The sequence below is a fragment of the Pleurodeles waltl genome, chromosome 5 (assembly GCF_031143425.1).
Source record: "Pleurodeles waltl isolate 20211129_DDA chromosome 5, aPleWal1.hap1.20221129, whole genome shotgun sequence".
NCBI lineage: Eukaryota > Metazoa > Chordata > Amphibia > Caudata > Salamandridae > Pleurodeles > Pleurodeles waltl.
In genome coordinates, this window is record NC_090444.1 from 37,506,957 (window position 1) to 37,526,960 (window position 20,004).

A 20,004-nucleotide genomic window follows, 5' to 3' on the forward strand; every position below is an offset into this window, starting at 1 on the left:
GCTTATAGGACTAAGGATGAAAAGTAAGACACTAGGAATAGATGGCCTCCCCAGCAAACATGGTTTACCACCATCAGTTTTCACAGATATAATTGTGGGCCTCATAGAATGAGAAAGCAGCTGTGTTTGTCATTGCATGCCCTGCAAAAATCCATAACAGCACATACCAGCAACAATTACAGAACACATATTCATGAGCTCCAGAAGAAGAGTGCCACCCCAATGTCACCTGCTCTACCTATGCCTACTCCTGGAGTGACCTTTGTCATAGGCAGGAGAAAGGCTTCTTCACTGGAGATTAATCTACATTTTTAGGTGTGTGGCACATAATACATGTGGGTAGGATTCCAACAACCATGCCACATGTTGGCACATCAGTGATCCAGTTGAACCCCAAAAATGTTTCCTCCACATTGAAAGAGGTTCAGATAGCTAGCTGAATCCATTAAGGAATTAAATTGGACTTGCTGTATTGGCTTTCATCTTTAAATCAAACACTAATCAATTGTAAAATATTTAATGGTGAATATTTTTCCAAATTAGTCTGTGCACTGCCATTTTCACATCCTTGTTTCTCAGACTGTAGATGATTGGGTTCATCATTGCAGGCATCACTGTATAAAATACGGACACCATTTTTCCCTGGCCATCATCATGTTTGGACACTGGTTTCATGTGCATGAAGATGGCTGTCCCAGACACCATAGTGACAACAATAAGGTGTGAAGCGCAAGTGGAAAAGGCTTTGGATCGGCCTTTAGAGGAAGAGATTCCCATTATGGTGATGACAATGCGTATGTAGGAGATAAGAATAAAAAGGCTTGGTGTCAGCAGCACAAATGTCCCCACAACAAAAAACATTGTCTGTGCAATAAAGATGTCGCCACACGCCATCTTTAGGAAGGTCACAACTTCACAAAAGAAGTGGTCAATAACATTATTTCCACATAAGGGCAAATGTAATGCAAACACCATAGTTAGAAGGGCCATCACGCTGCCAATAATCCAGCAAACAGCCGTATATATTACACAAACAAATGTATTTATTATGCTTGTGTAACGCAAGGGGAAGGAGATGGCAATGTAGCGATCATATGCCATGACTGCGAGGACCATGGATTCTGTGCATCCCAGAAGCAGGTAAGAGTACATTTGAACTGCACATCTGGAGAAGCTCATAATCTTGGACATGATGAGTTGGTTCAGCAGGTTAGGGACAATCACTGATGAGTAGCAGATGTCAATGAAAGAGAGGTTAGCAAGGAAGAAGTACATTGGAATATGAAGACGTGGATCATGGACACAGACTGTGATCAGGAAAAGGTTTCCCATGATAGTGACCAAGTATATCACTAAGAATAACATGAAGAGAACAACTTGTATATTAGGGTCCTCAGACAGTCCCAGCAGCAGGAACTCTGTTACTGAGCTCCCGTTCCTCTTCTCCATTACACCCCAACTACATTGTCTGCAATAACAAATAAAACAAACATAAATACATATTACACAAATGTAGGAAGCTAATGCAGAATATGAATAATGAAACAACATGTAGCAAAGAAGTCTGCATGCCACATCCACATGGGAAGTGCAAAGGTAGCTTGATTTATTGTTTATGGCAGATGCTTTTTTATGAGAAAGAATGTTTATTTGTCAGAAAGAAAGTGTTAAGCAGAATGGAAAAGCTTGACTGCCCACCATGTACAGCACTGAAAAAGGCAATCTATAAGAGTCTTCAACATTGGTTTAGCAGGAGCCATGTATGTCCGCCTATAGTAATGAATTTGTGAAATTTACCAGATTAAACAGAATGTTTGTGGCCAGAGTTACATATATTGAACCACTTTGTAAACCCTTGTGCCACATTATACCTGTGCCAAGTATAATGTATGCAAGGGGGCGTTCCGGTGCTAGAGGGGCCAAAAAAATGGAGCAAATAAATTTAAGAAGTTTCTTTATGTCATTTTTATTCCCATTTTTAACGCCTGTTAAGAGCAGGCATCAAAGGGAGACTTCCATTGTTTTCAATAGGCCTCTAGTGCTTTGCAGGATTAGCGTCAACATTTTTTATGCTAATCCGGCAAAGTGCCAGACTAGCGTAAAAAATGATGACGCTAGTATCCCTGACTATTGCCATGGTGCATAGCATTTTAAATATGGCGCATACATGATGCCATTAGCGGGGCTCTAAGGACTGCAAGAAGAGTGGCGCTAGTGCAGCACCTCTTTTAATGAATCTGCCCCTAAATACATCATATCCAGTTATGCAAAAGATACCATCACCCTGACCAAAGTACAATTTGTAAATCAACCCTCAAGACTCCTGGTCATTTCCGAAAAGAAATGGTGTTGCGTATAAATTCATGCACTATTTTCACATGATTTGGGTAATCCATTTCAAACAACTTATGTCATGATTGTGGTTATGTAAAGACTTTCTTACTGAGTAATTTCCACCTAGCAAAGCACTGCATGTTCAGCATAGAATTTGGTTTGGACTCTCATTTTACGACTTAAGTGAATGACCACCCGCAAGATGGAATAATTGTGTAAATAATTCTGCATGACCTGTATGGTATGCTGACAGCATTTGTTGTGCAAATAACCAGGAGGCTTGTGAGTTGGTTGATGCTTTGGTATCTGGTGATAGCACATTTTGTGCATTTGGATGTAATCTATTTATTTTATTTATTGTGCATGTTTTCTAGCCCGGAGGAATTCTAGGACAGATGAAACACTTTGTTAGCTAGATGTTGTAGAACAGTAAGGAAAATAAATAATAGATCGCGGAAACAACATGCAAGGATTGTGCTCCCAAAAACTTAACAGAAAATTTTCAGATCACTTTCCATTGCAAATTTGTAGAGAAATGGAATTTCTTTGGAAAGAACCTTTACTACTCTGGCCTCTTCCCCAAAGTCTTGCTCGTGGATGGGAAGTCTCTTCCAGTTTGGTGAACTTTGTGACTAGTCAGCTGTTGTGGTACGAGCACTAAGCTGCCCAAGTACCTGAGCATGCATGATCTCTTCCATATCTTTCTTGGTTCACAATTTGATGAAAGTTATCACTGTGGGTGACAAGTGACGTCTACCTTTGGAACTTGGCAAGCTAAGTTTGAATACCAGCCTCAGAATTTAGTTGAACATAATGTTATTCTGGGCAAGTCGCGTAATCCCCTCTGCCTAAAACACAAAACTGAAATGAGTAAAATGTATTTATCCAATCCTCACTTGGTGAGCACAGTCATAAATCCATCTCCCAACCTGCCTTCATGTACAGTGCTCTGTTGCTTCATAGCTAGGTTTACACTATATAAATACCAACATACATACACCAACCCCATTAGCATTAAATAATAATGTACTATGACATTTGAATGTACACCTAAGGGCATATTTATCATAGTGTTGCATCACCCTTGCTCCATGCAAGGGGGTGCAATGGTGACACAACATTTATCAAGCTACGCAAGGCCACCTTGCACGGCCCTGAGTGGCTTTATAAATTTGGAGTAATGCAAGACAGCACAAGTCAGTGCCTTGCCTTACCCTGTACTAGGGAGGTGTTACATAGGTGGATTGTGGGTGTTCCCAGGCATCCACTCTTGCCTTTTGGCGCATTCCCAGATTTACCATTGAAACTGTAGATCTGGGAATGCATTAAAATAATATGGCCCTCTTATGACATTGGCAGAGAGTCCCGTTTACCGCCATGCTGATTGCTGCCAACATACTGCCGGCACGGCGGATTACCGCTACCGATATTATGACACACACACATAGCAATCCGTCACTACACACACACACACACAAGTCTGCCAGCCCAAAGGTCAATGATAAACTGGCAGTACCAAAACCCACACTGTTACGGCAATAGAACTATGCCCACAGCATAATGACCCATGAATCATCATATTGCACATTCAACTGCAGTGAACCATTGGCAGTATATACCGTCGCTCTCAAAATACATACACACATACAAAACAACACTACATTGGACAATTCAAACTACACACACCACACCCACACACCCACATCACTATAAAACACTAACCATAACCCTTCACAACTAAAACAAATGTACAAATCATAGAGAGAGAGACACCAAGAGCACCTGCAGAACCAGAACCACACAATACTATCACCCATACAACATCCATGCACCTTACAACACATACCCCAACACATCAATCCACACACCCACACACACACCACTCAAGCTACACTCAAGGCACCACAATGACACCCCAGGTTCTCATAGGAGGAGCTAAGGGTCATGGTTGAGGAAATCATCGGGTAGAGCCACAGCTATTCGGATTACAGGTGCAGCAGACATCCATTGCTAGGAAGATGGAGCTATGGTGGAGAATCGTGGACAGGGTCAACGGCGTGGGACAGTACCCCAGAACAAGGGATGACATCAGGAAGAGGTGGAACGACCTACTGGGGAAGGTGCGTTCTGTGGTAGCAAGACACCAGGTAGCAGTACAGAGGAATGGCGATGGACCTCCACCTCCTCCCCCACAACTAACAACATGGGACGAGCAAGTCTTGGCAATCATGCATCCTGAGGGCCTGGCAGAAGTAGGAGGATGACTGGACTCTGGTAAGTCAACGCTATACTATTATCATCACTACCTGCATGCCATCACACACCCCCACCCTCACCCTCACTCCCATCACTCCACCACCTCCCACACACCCCACCATCACAACCCACCCCTCCCAAAACCAAGCCATGCATGCGACACCAATGCATGGATACCGATCACAGACCTGCATGGACAACTATAACTAAAGCATGCACACTAGAGAAAATCACCTAGCTCACCAAATCACTACTCACACATGGCAAAGCTGCCAGGGCAATAACAACCATACAGGGCAACACACCCATGCACAAGATGTCACACGCAGAAACAATAACTCTACATTTACATCCCCAAAAGTCCCCCATCCAACGTCACTGGAGAGGAGGTGCCCACAACATCCAGCCCCCCCCCAGAAAGAGGGCCACAGTGATGACAGCACCTCTGGACTCCTAGATCTGCTTGACAAACTTGGCCCATCAGGGACCTCCGGACAGTTGGTTACCCAGGCACAGGCCCATACCACCACATAGCCTCCCCCCTCAGGAAACACCACCACAGCACCTACTCAGTAGGCCCATACCTCTGTCCCCAGGACACATCAATCAGAAGTGTGTCCACCACTACAGGGACCCCAGGCCACCCCACAAACACTGGACGATCAGGGACCTGGGGTTAGTGGCAGTGGGCACACAGTTCAGGGGACAGAGGCACAGGACAACAGGGAAGCTGGGAGAACTGCTGTGCGACAGGAGGAGGACAGGCCCAGGGAACCGACTCTCCAGGAGGCGCTCACCAACATCCTGGGAGCATACCACCATTCCAAGGAGACAATGGGCTAGATACTGGTCAAGTAGCAGGAGAACATGCGGCTGTAGGAGGGACAGTACCTGGGGATCAGGAAGGACCTGAAGGACATCCACACCACACTGGTCACCATTGCAGGGGTGCTGACAGACATGGCCAACACCCTGAGGGAGGCAGTGGCACACCAACGGGCCCCTGACACTAGCCACACTAGTGAACAGCCCTCCACCTCTGCTGCTGCTAGTAGACAGGAGGCCCCGCCACAGGACTAGCAGGCCACCAGCACCACTGCCCCTGCAAAAGTAGAACCACCCCGCAAACGGTCCCTGCAATCCAAGCAGAAGCCAGAGACTATTGGCAAGACCCCCACCAGGAAATAAGACTCTCCTGAAGGTCAACCTTGTGTCCCACTCTGTCACCCTGTATACCTTGAACTGCCACTGTTCCACTTCCTATGCCCCCATGGACAATGCACCTGTGCTGCAACTAGACTGGACTCTACCCTGGACTTTCCTCCATCATCACTCCAGCCCATTGCAATAACCCCTCCACTTATTAGCACTTAAATAAACACCCTTGGAAAAAATACAAGTATGTAGTCCATCAAATGATTGCATTATGTATCCATTAAACAATCTATAAACATTGCAATTAAACTGCACAGTAATGTATACATAGGTATGACCTGTAGTTGGCTGTAGTCAACACACCAGAAGCCAGAGTGGGACAGAGATACCTGAAAATAGAGATGCCAGAGGGTGCAGTAAGTGGCCATAGATTTGGGAGAACACACCTGTCATGTACAAAGTCCAACACAAAACTGACAATGTAAGATGAAGTCACTGCGTCTTACCTGTGTGTCACTGGAAGTACTGTTGTATGATTGCTATTCGGTTGTCCTCATCCTCTGCCTCCTCATCTTCAATGTCCACAGGGGCCACTGCTGCCACACACCCATCTCGAGCCTCATCCTCCTGCAGAAATGTCACCTGGCGTTTCAAGGCAAGGTTATGCAACATGCAGCATTCCACGATAATCTGGCAGACCTTCTTGGGTGAGTAGTACAGTGATCCCCCAGTTAGATGGAGGCAACGAAACCTGGCCTTCAGGAGGCCAAAGGTCCTCTCGATAATTCTTCTTGTCCCCCATGTGTCTCATTGTAACATTCCTCTGCCTTTGTCCTGGGATTCCTCACTGGAGTCAGTAGCCATGATAGGTTGGGGTAACCAGAGTCACCTGCAAATATCGAGGGATACCTGTTAGACACACACTAACCCTTATGGCCAACACCATACCCATATACCAACATACACTGAATGGGAACCAGGGCTCACCTATTCGCCACACCTAGTGCCTCTGGAGTTGAGCCATCACAAATGGGATGCTGCTATTCCTCAGGATAAAGGCATCATGCACAGACCCAGGATACTTTGCATTGACATGGGAGATGTACTGGTCCGCCAGGCACAGCATCTGCACATTCATGGAGTGAAAGCTCTTTTGAATTCTGAACACCTGTTCATTTCTCTGGGGGGGAGGACAAATGCAATATGTGTACCATCAATAGGCCCAATTATGTTGGGGATATGTTCCATTGCATAGAAGTCAGCTTTCACTGTGGCCAAATCTTCCACATGGGGAAAACGATGTAGCTGTGCACGTGTTAAATCAGGGCAGACAACACTCTGGTCAGCACTATTGAGAACATTGGCTGTGACATTCCTGCTGCCAAGGCCACTGTCACTTGAAAGGAGGCAGTTGCCAAAAAATGGAGCACAGATAGGAGTTGCACAAGAGGGGAGATGCCGGTGGACTGACAGATAGCAGATATCACGTCAGGCTCCAATTGAGCACACAGCTCTGTGATTGTGGCCCTGTCCAGTCTATAGGTGAGGATAATGTGCCTGTCCTCCATTGTTGCCGACTCCACAAGGGGTCTGTACATGGGGGATGTCTCCATCTCCTATTCATCCCCAGCAGTTGTAAACTAGGGGGCAAAACGGGGAGCAGTTGGTCAGTATTCCACATTTCCAAACACTACACTGCATTGCATGTTGTGACTGTAAAAGTATATTGTTGAATAGGCCCAAATGGTGCCTATGTGTACTGTGATGCAGTTAGGTGCCATGGCCTGCCCCCCCCCCGAAATGGCATCCACCTGTCCTGTGTGGATGGACATGTGAAAATGAGGTACTGCCGCTGATGTTGTGCGCCGTTGCAGGAGGCGGTCGAGTGCCGCCGTGAAACTTCTCATTCGTTGTCATTGGGCCCTATGGGTTACATGGCCAATGGTGATGTATGCCGGTAGTGAAGGTACGAACAGCCGCGGACGTGACCTCCATTTTCTATCTGTTCACTCACTTGCTACCTGACCTTCAAAAGGAGAGGACCTACACTGCAAGTGCTGCTGTGACCTGTGTCTGGAACCGACCATGGCTCGTGTCACTGGGGAAAGGGCCCCTGCCTTCACCACTGAGGAGTTGGAGAGACTGGTGAATGGGGTCCTACCCCAGTCCTGAATGTGGTATGGGCCTCCAGATAATCAGGTGAGTACACTGTGAGCACGATGCATGGGGCATGAATGCATGGAGTGCTGTGTGTGAGGGCCTCCTGTAGGGGGGGTTGGTGGAAGGGCCCTGGGCAATGTGCTACATGTATTGGGGGCAATGTCTGTGCATAAGGGGATGTGAGGGCTATGGTGGGACATGAGGTTGTACTGATAGCCTTTTTCTCTGTGTATTTTTCTGCAGGTCAGCGCCTATCAGAAAAAAGGTGATATGGCGTGCCATCGCCAAGGACATGCGGACCCTCGGGGTCTACGGCAGGCAGAGCACCCAGTGTCGCAAATGGTGGGAGGACCTGAGAGGCTGGGCAAGGAAGACGGCAGAGGCCAAGCTGGGGGATGGCTTCCCAATGAGGAAGGGGTGCCCGTAAAACCCTGACCCCCCTGATGGCCCGCATACCGGAGGAGGCCTATCCGGAGCTGGATGAGCGCTTGAGGGCATCACAGCAGCCACAAAGGAGTTTCCTAAAATACTACTTGCACGTGGTGGGGTGGTCTCCGGGTGGGGGATGTGGGCCTGTGGGTGCCGCTAGCCCAGGCTGGACATTGCAGTGTAGGTCCTATGTTTGGCAGTGTCTGATGTACACCACCTCCTACCAAGCTAGTAGGCATCCGCTACTGGGCAGGGGTCTGTGGGTATCAGGTGTGCTGCAATTGGTGTTAGGTATCCCTGTACATTGGCTGGTGACTAGCATTGTGACTGTTAGTGCATTGCCTAGTGAGTATGGCTGTTCCCTGTGTATCTGTGTCGTATGGGCCAACGGTGGTGTTGTTGCCGCCACTGACCAAGTGTATCCTTTGTCTCTTCCCCCCTTTTTGTTTTGTCAACCTGTCCTTCTGTGCATTAGCATCATCTGGCAGAGGAGCAGAGGCACCTGTGACGGAGGGAGCTGCATCCCACATGGCCCAGGAGGGCACCAGTGGGACGGAGGGCAAGGGGAACACCACAGCAGAGACATGAGGGGACACTTCGGTCAGTGATACCTCCTCCAATGGTGGTGACAGGCATCTCTGTGGCCACCCCAATGACGGGTACAGCCGCCACCCCCCCATACCAGCACCGCCCCTCCCAGCAGCCCCTCAGGGAGTTTCCCGTGCACACTCACCCAGGAGGGTGGGAATCTCCTTCGCCACAGGCAGCTCAGGCCCTACCCAAGTAAGCCCAGCTGCCCTGACTGAGGAGTCTATTGATCTCCTGCAATCCGTCTCTGTTGGGTAGTCAACCATTGCGAATGTCATCCAGGGGCTGGCAGCCCAAATGCCACATCCTGGAGGGCATTCACTCTGGCTTGGTGGCCCAACAGAGATCAATCCAGGCTCTGATGGCAGCCATTGTCCCTATTTCTGCCCTCCCCCCTACAACATCCTCTTTGCATTCCCATTCCCCTCAACCCCAACCTATCTATAGCACACAGGCAGACGAGCATGCACCCAGGACAACACACAAGAGTGGACATGGCAAACACAAGCACCACACATCATCCCACAGGCAATCACACAAACACCAACCAGATGCAGACATACCAACATCCACTATTTCTACTGTGTCCCCATCCTCCTCCTCCTCCATCTCCCTCCCAGTTGCGACTCCACTCACACCTGCATGCACTACATCCTCATCCACTACCACCATCACCAGCAGACCTATCAGAGCACACACCTCACTCGCAGCCACCTCCCACACATCCATGCACACGTCCCCTGTGTCCTCTCCCATTGTGTCTGTGCCCCCTCCTCCCAAAGTACACAAACGCAAGCACTCAGACACCCAACAGCCATCCACCTTACAACAGCTTCCAGACCATGCACCTGCACCCAAACACAGCAGACCGACACCTCCTACAACCACTCCCTCTTCCTCCACTCCCAGAACTTCTCCCTCCTCCCGCCCCAATGTCCCTAAAAGGTTTTCCTCTCCACCATTGACCTCTTCCCTCCCCCTCCTCCCCCCGTCCCTCACATCAGGGTGACGAAAACCCAGGCAAGCACCTCAGCCATCCAGTCCAGGGGCACAGTAGTGTCCACAGCTACTCCAGGTGGGAGAGGATCCCGGGCACCAGGCAGCCACCCTGAAACGGTGCCTGCACCAAGTGCTGCAAGGAAGGGCAAGGAGGCACCCCCAGCTGCTGCAAGGAAGGGCAAGGAGGCACCCCAGTGGCTAAAAGGAAGGGCAAGGAGCAATCCCCAGCTGCTGAAAGGAAGGGCAAGGAGCAGTTCCCAGCTCCTGCCAAAAGGAGCAAGGAGCTATCCCCAGATGCTGGCAGGAAGGGCTAGGGGCCTGCACCAGCCGGCAGAAAGGACAAGAGGCCTGGTGTAGGGGCTCAGTCGGAGCCCCCACCACCAACCATGGTGGTGCATCCGTCCGAGGCTGCAGGGGAAGGGCTGGAGCCTCCCCCCACCACTGCGAGCACCAGCACCGCCAGCAGGCGCAGCAGCCCCAGTGGGCAGCCATCTGAGGCTGCAGGAGAGGGACTGGAGCCTTCCCCCAACCTGCCAGCACAGCCACCAGTACCACCATCAGAAGCCCCAGTGGGCAGCCGTTCGAGGCTGCAGGGGATTGGCTGGAGCCTCCTCCCACCACTGCCAGCATGGCCACAAGCAGCAGTAGCCCCAGTAAGCAGCCGTCCGAGGCGGCAGGGGATGGGCTGGAGCCTCCCCCTACCACTGCCTCACCACCACCAGCACCGCCACCACCAGCAGCAGCCCCAGTGGGCAACAGTCCGAGGCTTCAGGGGATGGGATGTAGCCTCCCACCACCACTGCCAGCAGCAGCACCACTGCCAACAGTGGACAGCCATCACCGCAGGCGGACATTGTGTAGTCCTGCGTCCATGGGCTGTTGTGCGGCCTGGCCACTGCAAACCCTGTTGGTATGACACCCAGCTAAGAGACTGTGACCTTGCACTCCCCAAGATCTGCATCACAGGGCATGCTGTCCCCTTCAGAACCAGTGGAGAAGCCATCCACTCACCCCATCCTCCCCAGGATAAAGCTCATTGGGCACGATGCCCCCTCCAGAACCAGTGAAAAAGCCATCCACTCACCCAATCCTCCCCAGGGTGAAGCTCAGTGGGCACGATCCCCCCTCCAGAAACAGTGGAGAAGCCATACACTCACCCCATCCTCCCCAGGATGAAGCTCACTGGCCACACTGCCCCCTCTAGAACCAGTGGAGAAGCCATCCACTCAACCATCCTCCCCTGAATTAAGCTCACTGGGCATGATGCACCCTCCAGAACCAGTGGAAAAGCCATCCACTCACCCCATTCGCCCCAAGATGAAGCTCACTGGGCACAATACCCCTTCCAGAGCCATGCGGCATGTCACCCACTTGAGAGACTGTGTCCTTGCACTCCCCAGGACAGAACAATGGGCATGTTACCTCTTCCGGAGCCAGTGGCAAGTCACTTACTTGAGAGACTGTGGACTTGCACTCCCCAGGATAGAGCGATGGGCATGTTGCCCCCTCAGAGAAAGTCTGCAAGTCACCCACTTGAGAGACTGTGGCCTTTGCCCTCCCCAGGACAGAGCAATGGGCATGTTGCCCCCTCCTGACATAGTGGTTATGTCATCCACTTGAGAGACTGTGGCCTTGCACTTCTCAGGACAGAGCTCTGGACATGTTGCCCCCTCCAGAGCCAGTGGGCAAGTCACCCACTTGAGAGACTGTGGCCTTGCACTTCCCAGGACAGAGCTGTGGACATGTTGCCCCCTCCAGAGCCAGTGGGCAAGTCACCCACTTGAGAGACTGTGGCCTTGCCTCCCCAGGACAGAGCGATGGGCATGTTGCCCCCTCCAGAGCCAGTGGGCAAGTCACCCACTTGAGAGACTGTGGCCTTGCACTCCCCAGGACAAAGCGATGGGCATGTTGCCCCCCTCAGGACCAGTGGAGTTGTACCATCTTCCGGTGAGGTCACCCCCATTCCCCGTCCACCTGAGGTGCCTGTCTATTTTCGACCTGATGCCCCTGCAGTGTTCTCTCTGTGTTGTTGCAGGAGTGAGGTGGGGCCTTGGACTTTGTGATATGGCCCTGTGGCCCACAGACATTGAGGACTGGCAGTGTCCCTTGTATTGTAAATACATGTATTCTTTTTTATTTGGATGCATGTATTTCACCTACATTTATCTTATTACAACCTTTTTACACTATAGTAGTTGTCCTTGAATTATTTCTGAGGGTTACAGGGTGTATATGTTATGTTACTGCATCTGGTTGTGTGTGGTGTTGGGGATGTTGCGTGTTGCATGCATGTGTCACTCTCTTTTCCCCCCCCCATGTGCTAGGCAGCAGTACTCACCATGGTTGTCTTCGCCGGCGTTGGTGATCATAATGGAGCAGGACGTAAAACAACATCGGAAAGACATGCAGCTCGGGCTCCATGGCGACGTGGTTGTTCCCTGTGTCCCCAGAGGTGAGTCCTTTGACTTCTGTGTATTGTTTCCGCCAGACTTTTGATGTTGTTGTTACCGCCCCGGAAAAGGTGGCAGATAGGTGTTTCATATTACTGAGGGCGGAACATTGTCTTCCGCCTGGCTGTAGGCATTACCGCCGTGGTGCCTGTTGATTCCGCACTGACGGTCGGTGTGTTAAAGTGGCTGTCTGTCTGAGCTATTTCCGCCGTGGTCATAATCCACGCCTGTTGCCGGCATTAATGCCACTTCATCACCGACCGCTACGGTTGTAATGAGGGCCTTTGTGTTTCTAGTCACTATTTTCCCATAAACCTTTAAATTTGCACATTTATGATTTGAATTATTGTTTTTGTCATTTTGATCTCTTATTATTTTTTACTCTAGTTTTCTAAATCGGTCTGGGATTTTTCTTTTGTTGTGTATCACTTTATTGTAGCCTCATATTCTGCTACTTGGAACCTGAGTTTTAGGCCTGAGCTGCAGGCAAGGGCATATATTGAGGGAGAGGACCTTAAACAATGGCACAGTCCAAGACATAAGGGCTATAAGGCTAGTAGATCATTTCACCCAATAAGGGTAGAATGTTATACAGTAGAATTAAAAGGGAGAAACGTGAAAACAAGCATCTGAATGTTTGAGCTCTGGGATGGAGCAACTCTATTGCCTTCAATGAAGCTCTCAACTTTGCAAAGTTCTAATATTGTTTGAAATGCCAAGTTAACACACATTGCCTCTAAGTAAAGGCTGACTGTTTGTGCAAACTACCGGAGGGCTAAGCACAGAGTATTTTAGTTTTTTTTGTGACTTCACCATGACGGAACGTGTGGTTGCTTCTTGAATAGAGGTTCACCCCCTCAATCAATAGCCCAGTTTCCTATAGTATACATATCTAAAAAGTGAGAGAATATAGTAATTATTGCCAAGCATAGGGCAATGCAGCCATAAACAAATAGCCAATATAATCATAGTCTAGTATCTTCTTATAGGTTACCTACAATTTTTAGAGCATTTTGACAAGGATATTAGTTCTACTACATAAACACCATATAATTCTCTGCACAAATTGGCTTCAGGTCAATGAAATTAAAATCTGATGGCCACGCTTTGTCCTTCATTGATGTTTGCTGTGTCTCCCTTCATGTGTATCTCCCTACTATCAAAATACGTCTACCAAGAAGATAGTGCAATCTCCATAACACATTGAGGACTAAGAGCAGTGCAAAAAGAATTGTGATCACAAAAATATATCTTCAAATGTGGAAATATAATACCCTCAGATATCTAAGCAGTAAAAAATAAGGTAGTCAAAAGGATACCGACTATATACACAATAACCTATATTATAGAGGGCCTTGTGAGGTCAGAACAGAGGTTTATAGCTTCTCAAACATAGCAGTTATAGAAGAATGCATCATGGCACATTAGGAAATGAAGAGGGTGATTCTAGTGCGTTTAGTGAATGCTCACACACTTTACTTCCAGGCTATGCTGCTTGATATCTGGGTAAGGTGTTACTGTAGCCATACTGAAGCACAAGTCATATAATGATACTCTTCCTTGAAAGTGTTGCATTTGCTGATGTACTTCTGTAGCTGCTACTATGTTCGCAAACAGCCATGGTTGTCACAAAGTTAAATGTTTCTTCTTTTTCCCAGTTCCCCCAATTCTGGGTTCTTCCTGCAGAACCTATTCAGCCTATACATTGACTGTAAGGCTGGTCGATATTTTCATCTTCTGGTCCCTACAGGCATTTGCACAGCTCCAGTTCATGCAAGGCAAATAAGACATTTTGTTCATCTTTTCCTTTATTCTGATATCTTCTTTTTATATCATGCTTACTGTACTTTTTCTTTGTTCCGTGTGTCACATAAAGTCAAGATAAAAGAAAGAATGACTGAATGAAAATCAAAACAATATCTAAATATCTGCTCTGAGATTTCAGTGCAGTTTTCAGAATTGCTTTCATTTTGTGAATTTTTAAGTACTGATACCTGAGTGGATGTGATAACTACCCAGGCTATTCATTGGCTGAGATAAATTCAATTGTTCCATCCATCACTTTTTGTATACATTAATATGTTGCCCTAAGTGGGAATGGGAGTGTCCATATGTGGGTCACTGGAACTAAGCTATACCCAGCTGTTGAGCTCTTAACAAGGGTGAAACTGGTTCTGAGCTGTTTGTGTTTATGTTCATGTAGGGCATGGCTTAGCAGTTCAGGCTGGACTATTCCCAATGGAGGAGGGCCAAGACTGATTTGCATATACCTGGGTCCAAACTGAGTTGGAATGATGTGTAAAATAATGATGGATTTGAATGTGGCCTGAGTAATTACCAGTGGCTGAGATTAATTTAAACACTCCATCCATCACTTTTTGTATACATTAGTATGTTGCCCTAAGTGTGATGGGTATGCTTAGACGTGGGTCACATGCACACTGCGTCACTAGAGCCAAGTTATACCCAGCTGATGAGCTCATAACCGTTGGGGGCTCAAACACCAAATCCTTAGGAGTCTGCACAGTGCATCCCAATATTCATTCCTGAACAAGTGATGTCCATTCTTGGAGGAAGTCCAACACTTAAGTGATTGACAAACACAACACTTCAGTGCCTGGAAGTGTGCATATCTCTGTACGAGTGTCATAAGTGACTTAAAGTGCAACTCTTACATCCTGTAGGCTGGATGTCCCTGCATGACTCTTGAGGACTGTCTGCTTAGTTACAGTTGAAGCACTATTACCAAGTTGAAGTGCTATTACCATGTGTAGTGTTGCTACGGCTTTGCTAAGCTTCCTGGTGATTACACAACCAGGAAGCAGACTATCATACACGTGTAAGATGTGAGCAGGCGCTCACGTAGACCTACTGACCACTCGGCGCGCTGATGCTCGGTCACTAGGAGAAGCACCTTCTTTGAAACTTAGCTGATTCTGCATATCCAGGCTTGAAAAAATTGGAACCTGAAAAAGATGAATGAATTGCACACCAGCATGGGCTTCCATAACCAGGCCCGTTTGATAAAGGACCAGCCAGGGGGCAAACAAAAAAAGGCAAAGAAAGTATATGGTGAATGCAGCATGAACGGGCAACACATGTTGCATACTTGAACTAATACTATTGGTCAAAATTACCACTTCATCAGCATGCAACTCGAACAAACTAAAAGTAAACATTGAAAAGTGTTATTAAATTAAAGGCATATCAGTAGTGTTTGAGGTTTCAGACTTTTCAGCATAGTTGTCTCACGGGTAAAGCACAACATTGATATCATCTACACAATACTATGCCTTGACATTTGAACTGGTGAGGTGCTGTCACCAGTGAAGCAATGGGGGAGACATCAATTTCGTGAGGAGTTGGTAACAGTGCAGAACCTGGAAAAAGACATAAGACTGTGATGCAGGATGACAAGCAGCCATTTTAGGTTGTCTGTTGATCTGGTTGTGCAAATGCTACTACTGAGATAGTGAGTAGGTACAGGAGAGTGTGTGGACAGCATGTGGTGATCTGTGAGTAACTTGCTATATTTATCTTTCAGCTTACACCACATCCTTGGAACCATCAATAAAACTCACAGACCAGGGTGACACTTGCAAGTGGTGGGGCCCTAGGCCCCCATGCTACTAAAAGAGACGACACGGACACAGTTGCTTGGTAGGTATAACTGGCCCTGGGCACGTGCGCCCGGCCCTTTTTATTGGCAGGGTCACTTGACCGGTGACGCCTGTGTTGGGTGGGTATGGGGTGTAGGTGGGAGGCCAGCCCTCAACAGGGAGGCTGGCAAAACACTAGAACGTGTCCAGCAGGACACTACAACGCCCATCTGACAATCACAGTTGAGGGGGACCAGAGAATGATAAGCAACAAACCAGATCTTGCTTACCATTTTGTCACATACCCTTCATTATGACTCGGGCTGGGAGAGATGAAGTCTGCGTGGCTTTAGCGAGTGTGGTCAGACAATCCACAAACTCTGCTCCCACCAGACCAGGAGAAATAGGTTAGTGCAACTTATCAGTCCCACAATATGACAAGAAGAAGGGCGAAACTGGTCCTGGGCTGCTTGTGTTCCAGTTCAGGGAGGACCTGACTTGGTTGTTTGGGATGGACTGTTCCCATTGAAGCAGGGTCAGGACGGATTCACATTTAGCAGGGTTCAAACTAAGGCTGCATAGGTTGAAAATTAGCTATGAGTTGGGATGTGGCCTAAACAATTACCAGTTGCTGAGAATAATTCAAGTATTCAATCCATCGCTTTTTTTAGCATAACTATTCCTGCAGGCAGTCAGGCTGCCTCAAAATGCATATAGTTAGAAATAATTGTTTAATTGTGTAGCATCCATGCAAAAATATACCACACTATGTATATGTCCAAACTTGAACAAAGGAAGGTATCCAACAATGTCCTTGGGGCAGTTTATGCTGTGATCTATCATTTTACCTCAAACTGGAAGATATATTTTTGGATGTATAAAGTACACCTGTTAAACTTCAAACTATAACTGTCTTTTCATCATCACAGAAATGCCAGAAGTGAAAGAAAATGAGGAGGAACAACAAACACAAAATATGGGGCAGATAATGAGTGGAGCCCATTATCAGAGGATGTTGAACAACCTATGGCAACTCGAGACATGGCATCTGTCCCACCCACTACCTGTGCAGCAATTCAAATTATCTAACAAATTTCCAGAAGAATAGCAGTGATGGAAGTCGGTCATATTGTTCTGCAAACACATTCTCAAGAGTGTATAAGGGCTATCGAGACACTGTGTACATACTTACAATTTTTTTCTGAATCCCTGGAGCAGATGGTGAGCTTTAAAGAGAAAGACAAATTATCTTCTATATGCCTTCTATATGCCAGTGCCTTCAAATGCTTCTTGATATGATCTAGCTGAGAGAATGGGCAAAAGGAAATCTGACCACTGATTAATCCAAACTTTCTGACATTAATGTATTTGTATATATTCAAACAAGTTTTAATACATTACGTTTTAATTGTAATAATTTTACTATGTATGTATAGTTTCAATAATTGATTCATAATGTTTTAATCATTGTTAATTACTCTTATTTTTTTTATTGTATTTTTAATATCCATTGTATAAGTATAATTTTATTAAAACTATGTTTAGTATGCTTTACATTTGATTTAAAGTAAATTTTTGTATGTGTGTTAGTTATACTTATCATATGTATTTGTTTAAATACATAACTGTATACATGAAATATATATTTTAGGTACTATATCACATAATATTAAAATTTCGATGTATTTCACAATTTTTTAAAATTTTTTGGCCTTCTATATTTTTGCAGTCTATATCTTGTCCTTCACAAACAAAGTATAGAAATATGATATTATTGCCCTCACATTTTTTTGGGTGATATTTTAAAATTTCTGAATTTAATTAAATTGAATTCAATTCAATTTTATTGACTGTTCGATTAGTCAAACTCATTAAATGTAAAATATATATATATATTTATATATATATATATATATATATATATATATATATATATATGTGCATATGCCACACACTCCCAATCCCTGCAATTGACAAAATATATAGTGCAAACAGATCAGTAAATCAACAATTAACATTAATTACTCAATTTATATTTGTAAATTCTCTTATTTGATCTTCTGAAAATAAAGTAGCAGACTTTTGGGATTAAGCTAAATGGTATAATGGGGAACCTCAGACCTGCAATGTTAAAGGGGGCTGCCTTTTGGGTTTACCCTGATCTGTCTAGTGATGGCCCTCACAGAGATCAAAACCGGGGCAGAAGGGGGTCTCAACATGGCCCTTAAATATAGCAGATATCCTCGGGAGAGATTCTATGTCCATTAAGGGATTTTCAATAGATATTGCACTAATCACATTATTGCACTAAGGCCCTGATTTCTACTTTTTTTGCCCCACATTTCCATCATCTATTGACACAAAAGTGGCGCAAACTTACAAAATACGATTGTATTTTGTAAGTTTGCGCCGCTTTTGCGTTACAAAATTACGGTAATGCAGTGCAAAAAAAAGTATAAATCAGGGCCTAAGTGTTCCATGGTGCCATTAGGTGCTTTTCATTCCTCTCCCCAGCCCCTTGTCATCGGCCAACTGATACGCCACGGTCACTTCCACGCAGAAGAGTGGGGGATTCACATACACAACTTTTTGCCACCAATGCGTCAACATAAAAATGTATACCTCTCGTTCCTTTTAACATATTTTTCTCATTTTATAGTCTTTTAGCACCTTACACTTTTCTATTTATTTTTATTTGGTTTGGAATTATATTGTGATGCATTCTCTAGTTTAAAAATTGTTGGTACCTTACCAGAGTGAGCTTCCTGAGTTGGTGAGTATGCATCCCATCCAAATTATTAACCTAGTTTCTGACAACAATGCTGACATAACTGTCATGACCTTAAAAGTGGGATGAGCAACAGTGTAATATATATGATGTATTAAAATTGTTGTTATTGACTAAACAATAACAACAAGCACATACTTTTAAATCACATCCCTTGTATCACAGAAGCTGACTCTTGGCTTGTTGTTTGTGAATGTGTAGCAGAAAAGTGCAATGAGAGTGAGTTTGATCATTGATATTCTAATTATGGAGAAAATTCAAAGTACAGCAGTAGCTTTAAAACACATGTGGGTCTTCACATCACCATTTAGGAGCTGACTAAGACCCACAGGCATTTGTTTCCGTTTGATAAAAAGCCTGGAAGGCAGCTGGACAGAGATGTCTGTAAGTGAAACTGCTTGCCTTGACATTGGAGGGGTCGCACTTGTAGTGACATCAGCAGCCGGGCTGCAATCTGGCCATGAACCTTCTTCTCTTTGTCACCTCTGACAACTCACCCACTCAAGCCTCTGTTCAGTAACAATATGACACCTAGGGGGATATTTATAGTCCCTTAGCGTGACTTGCGCCACATTAATGTCATTATGTATGACGGTAACATGCCCGTACAAGGCCTAAATCTGGGCGCCGTATTTACAGGGTGGCTCAATGCATGCATTTGCACGACATTATGCTGCGCCAGGCATAATGTATGCAAAGGGGGCATTCTCCCATTAGGGGAACTCGAAAAATGGCCTAAGAAAATCTATGAGATTTTACGGCAGTTAAGAGCTGGCGTTTAAAGGGGGCTTCTATTCTTTAGAATGGAGCCCTTGGTACTCTGCAGGAGTAACACCAATATTGTGGTGCTACTACTCCTGCAGAATACATTAATAGTGTCATGTGAAATTATGCTATTGCCCCCTATCCTGCGCCATGGTGTGCTGTATTTTAAATATGGTGCACACATGGTGGCAGTAGGGGGATGCTAAAGGGCGCAGGGAAAGTGGCACTGTACTCAGTGCAGCGCTACTTTCCATAAATCTGCCCCACAGTTACTGCTATAATAAAAGACTTCACACCACATCAGAGCAATGTTCCAATGTTGGGGAGGACGTCTATGTTCTACCATGTTAGGGACAAGTTTTGTGGTGGGACAAAATAGCAGTTATTTACTGTTGATGCAGCAATATTAGCAAAGGACTGGGCTTGGCAAGAACAGTGATGCCATGTCTTGCCATGGGAATGGTTGAGAGTACTGTGTCTG

At 46.2% G+C, this 20,004-nt stretch overlaps 1 protein-coding gene across 1 annotated transcript; it reads right to left on the reverse strand.

The window, feature by feature from the left end:
• Nucleotides 1–516: 516 nt before the first annotated feature.
• LOC138296958 (olfactory receptor 13D1-like) lies at nt 517–1,449 on the reverse strand. The gene has a single exon (XM_069236474.1). It carries the CDS (start codon nt 1,447–1,449, stop codon nt 517–519), a length of 933 nt encoding a protein of 310 aa, XP_069092575.1.
• Nucleotides 1,450–20,004: the final 18,555 nt, after the last annotated feature.

Excerpts from the sequence above, each read along its gene's own strand:
- LOC138296958 (XM_069236474.1), bottom strand. The coding sequence starts at position 1,449 with ATGGAGAAGAGGAACGGGAGCTCAGTAACAGAGTTCCTGCTGCTGGGA.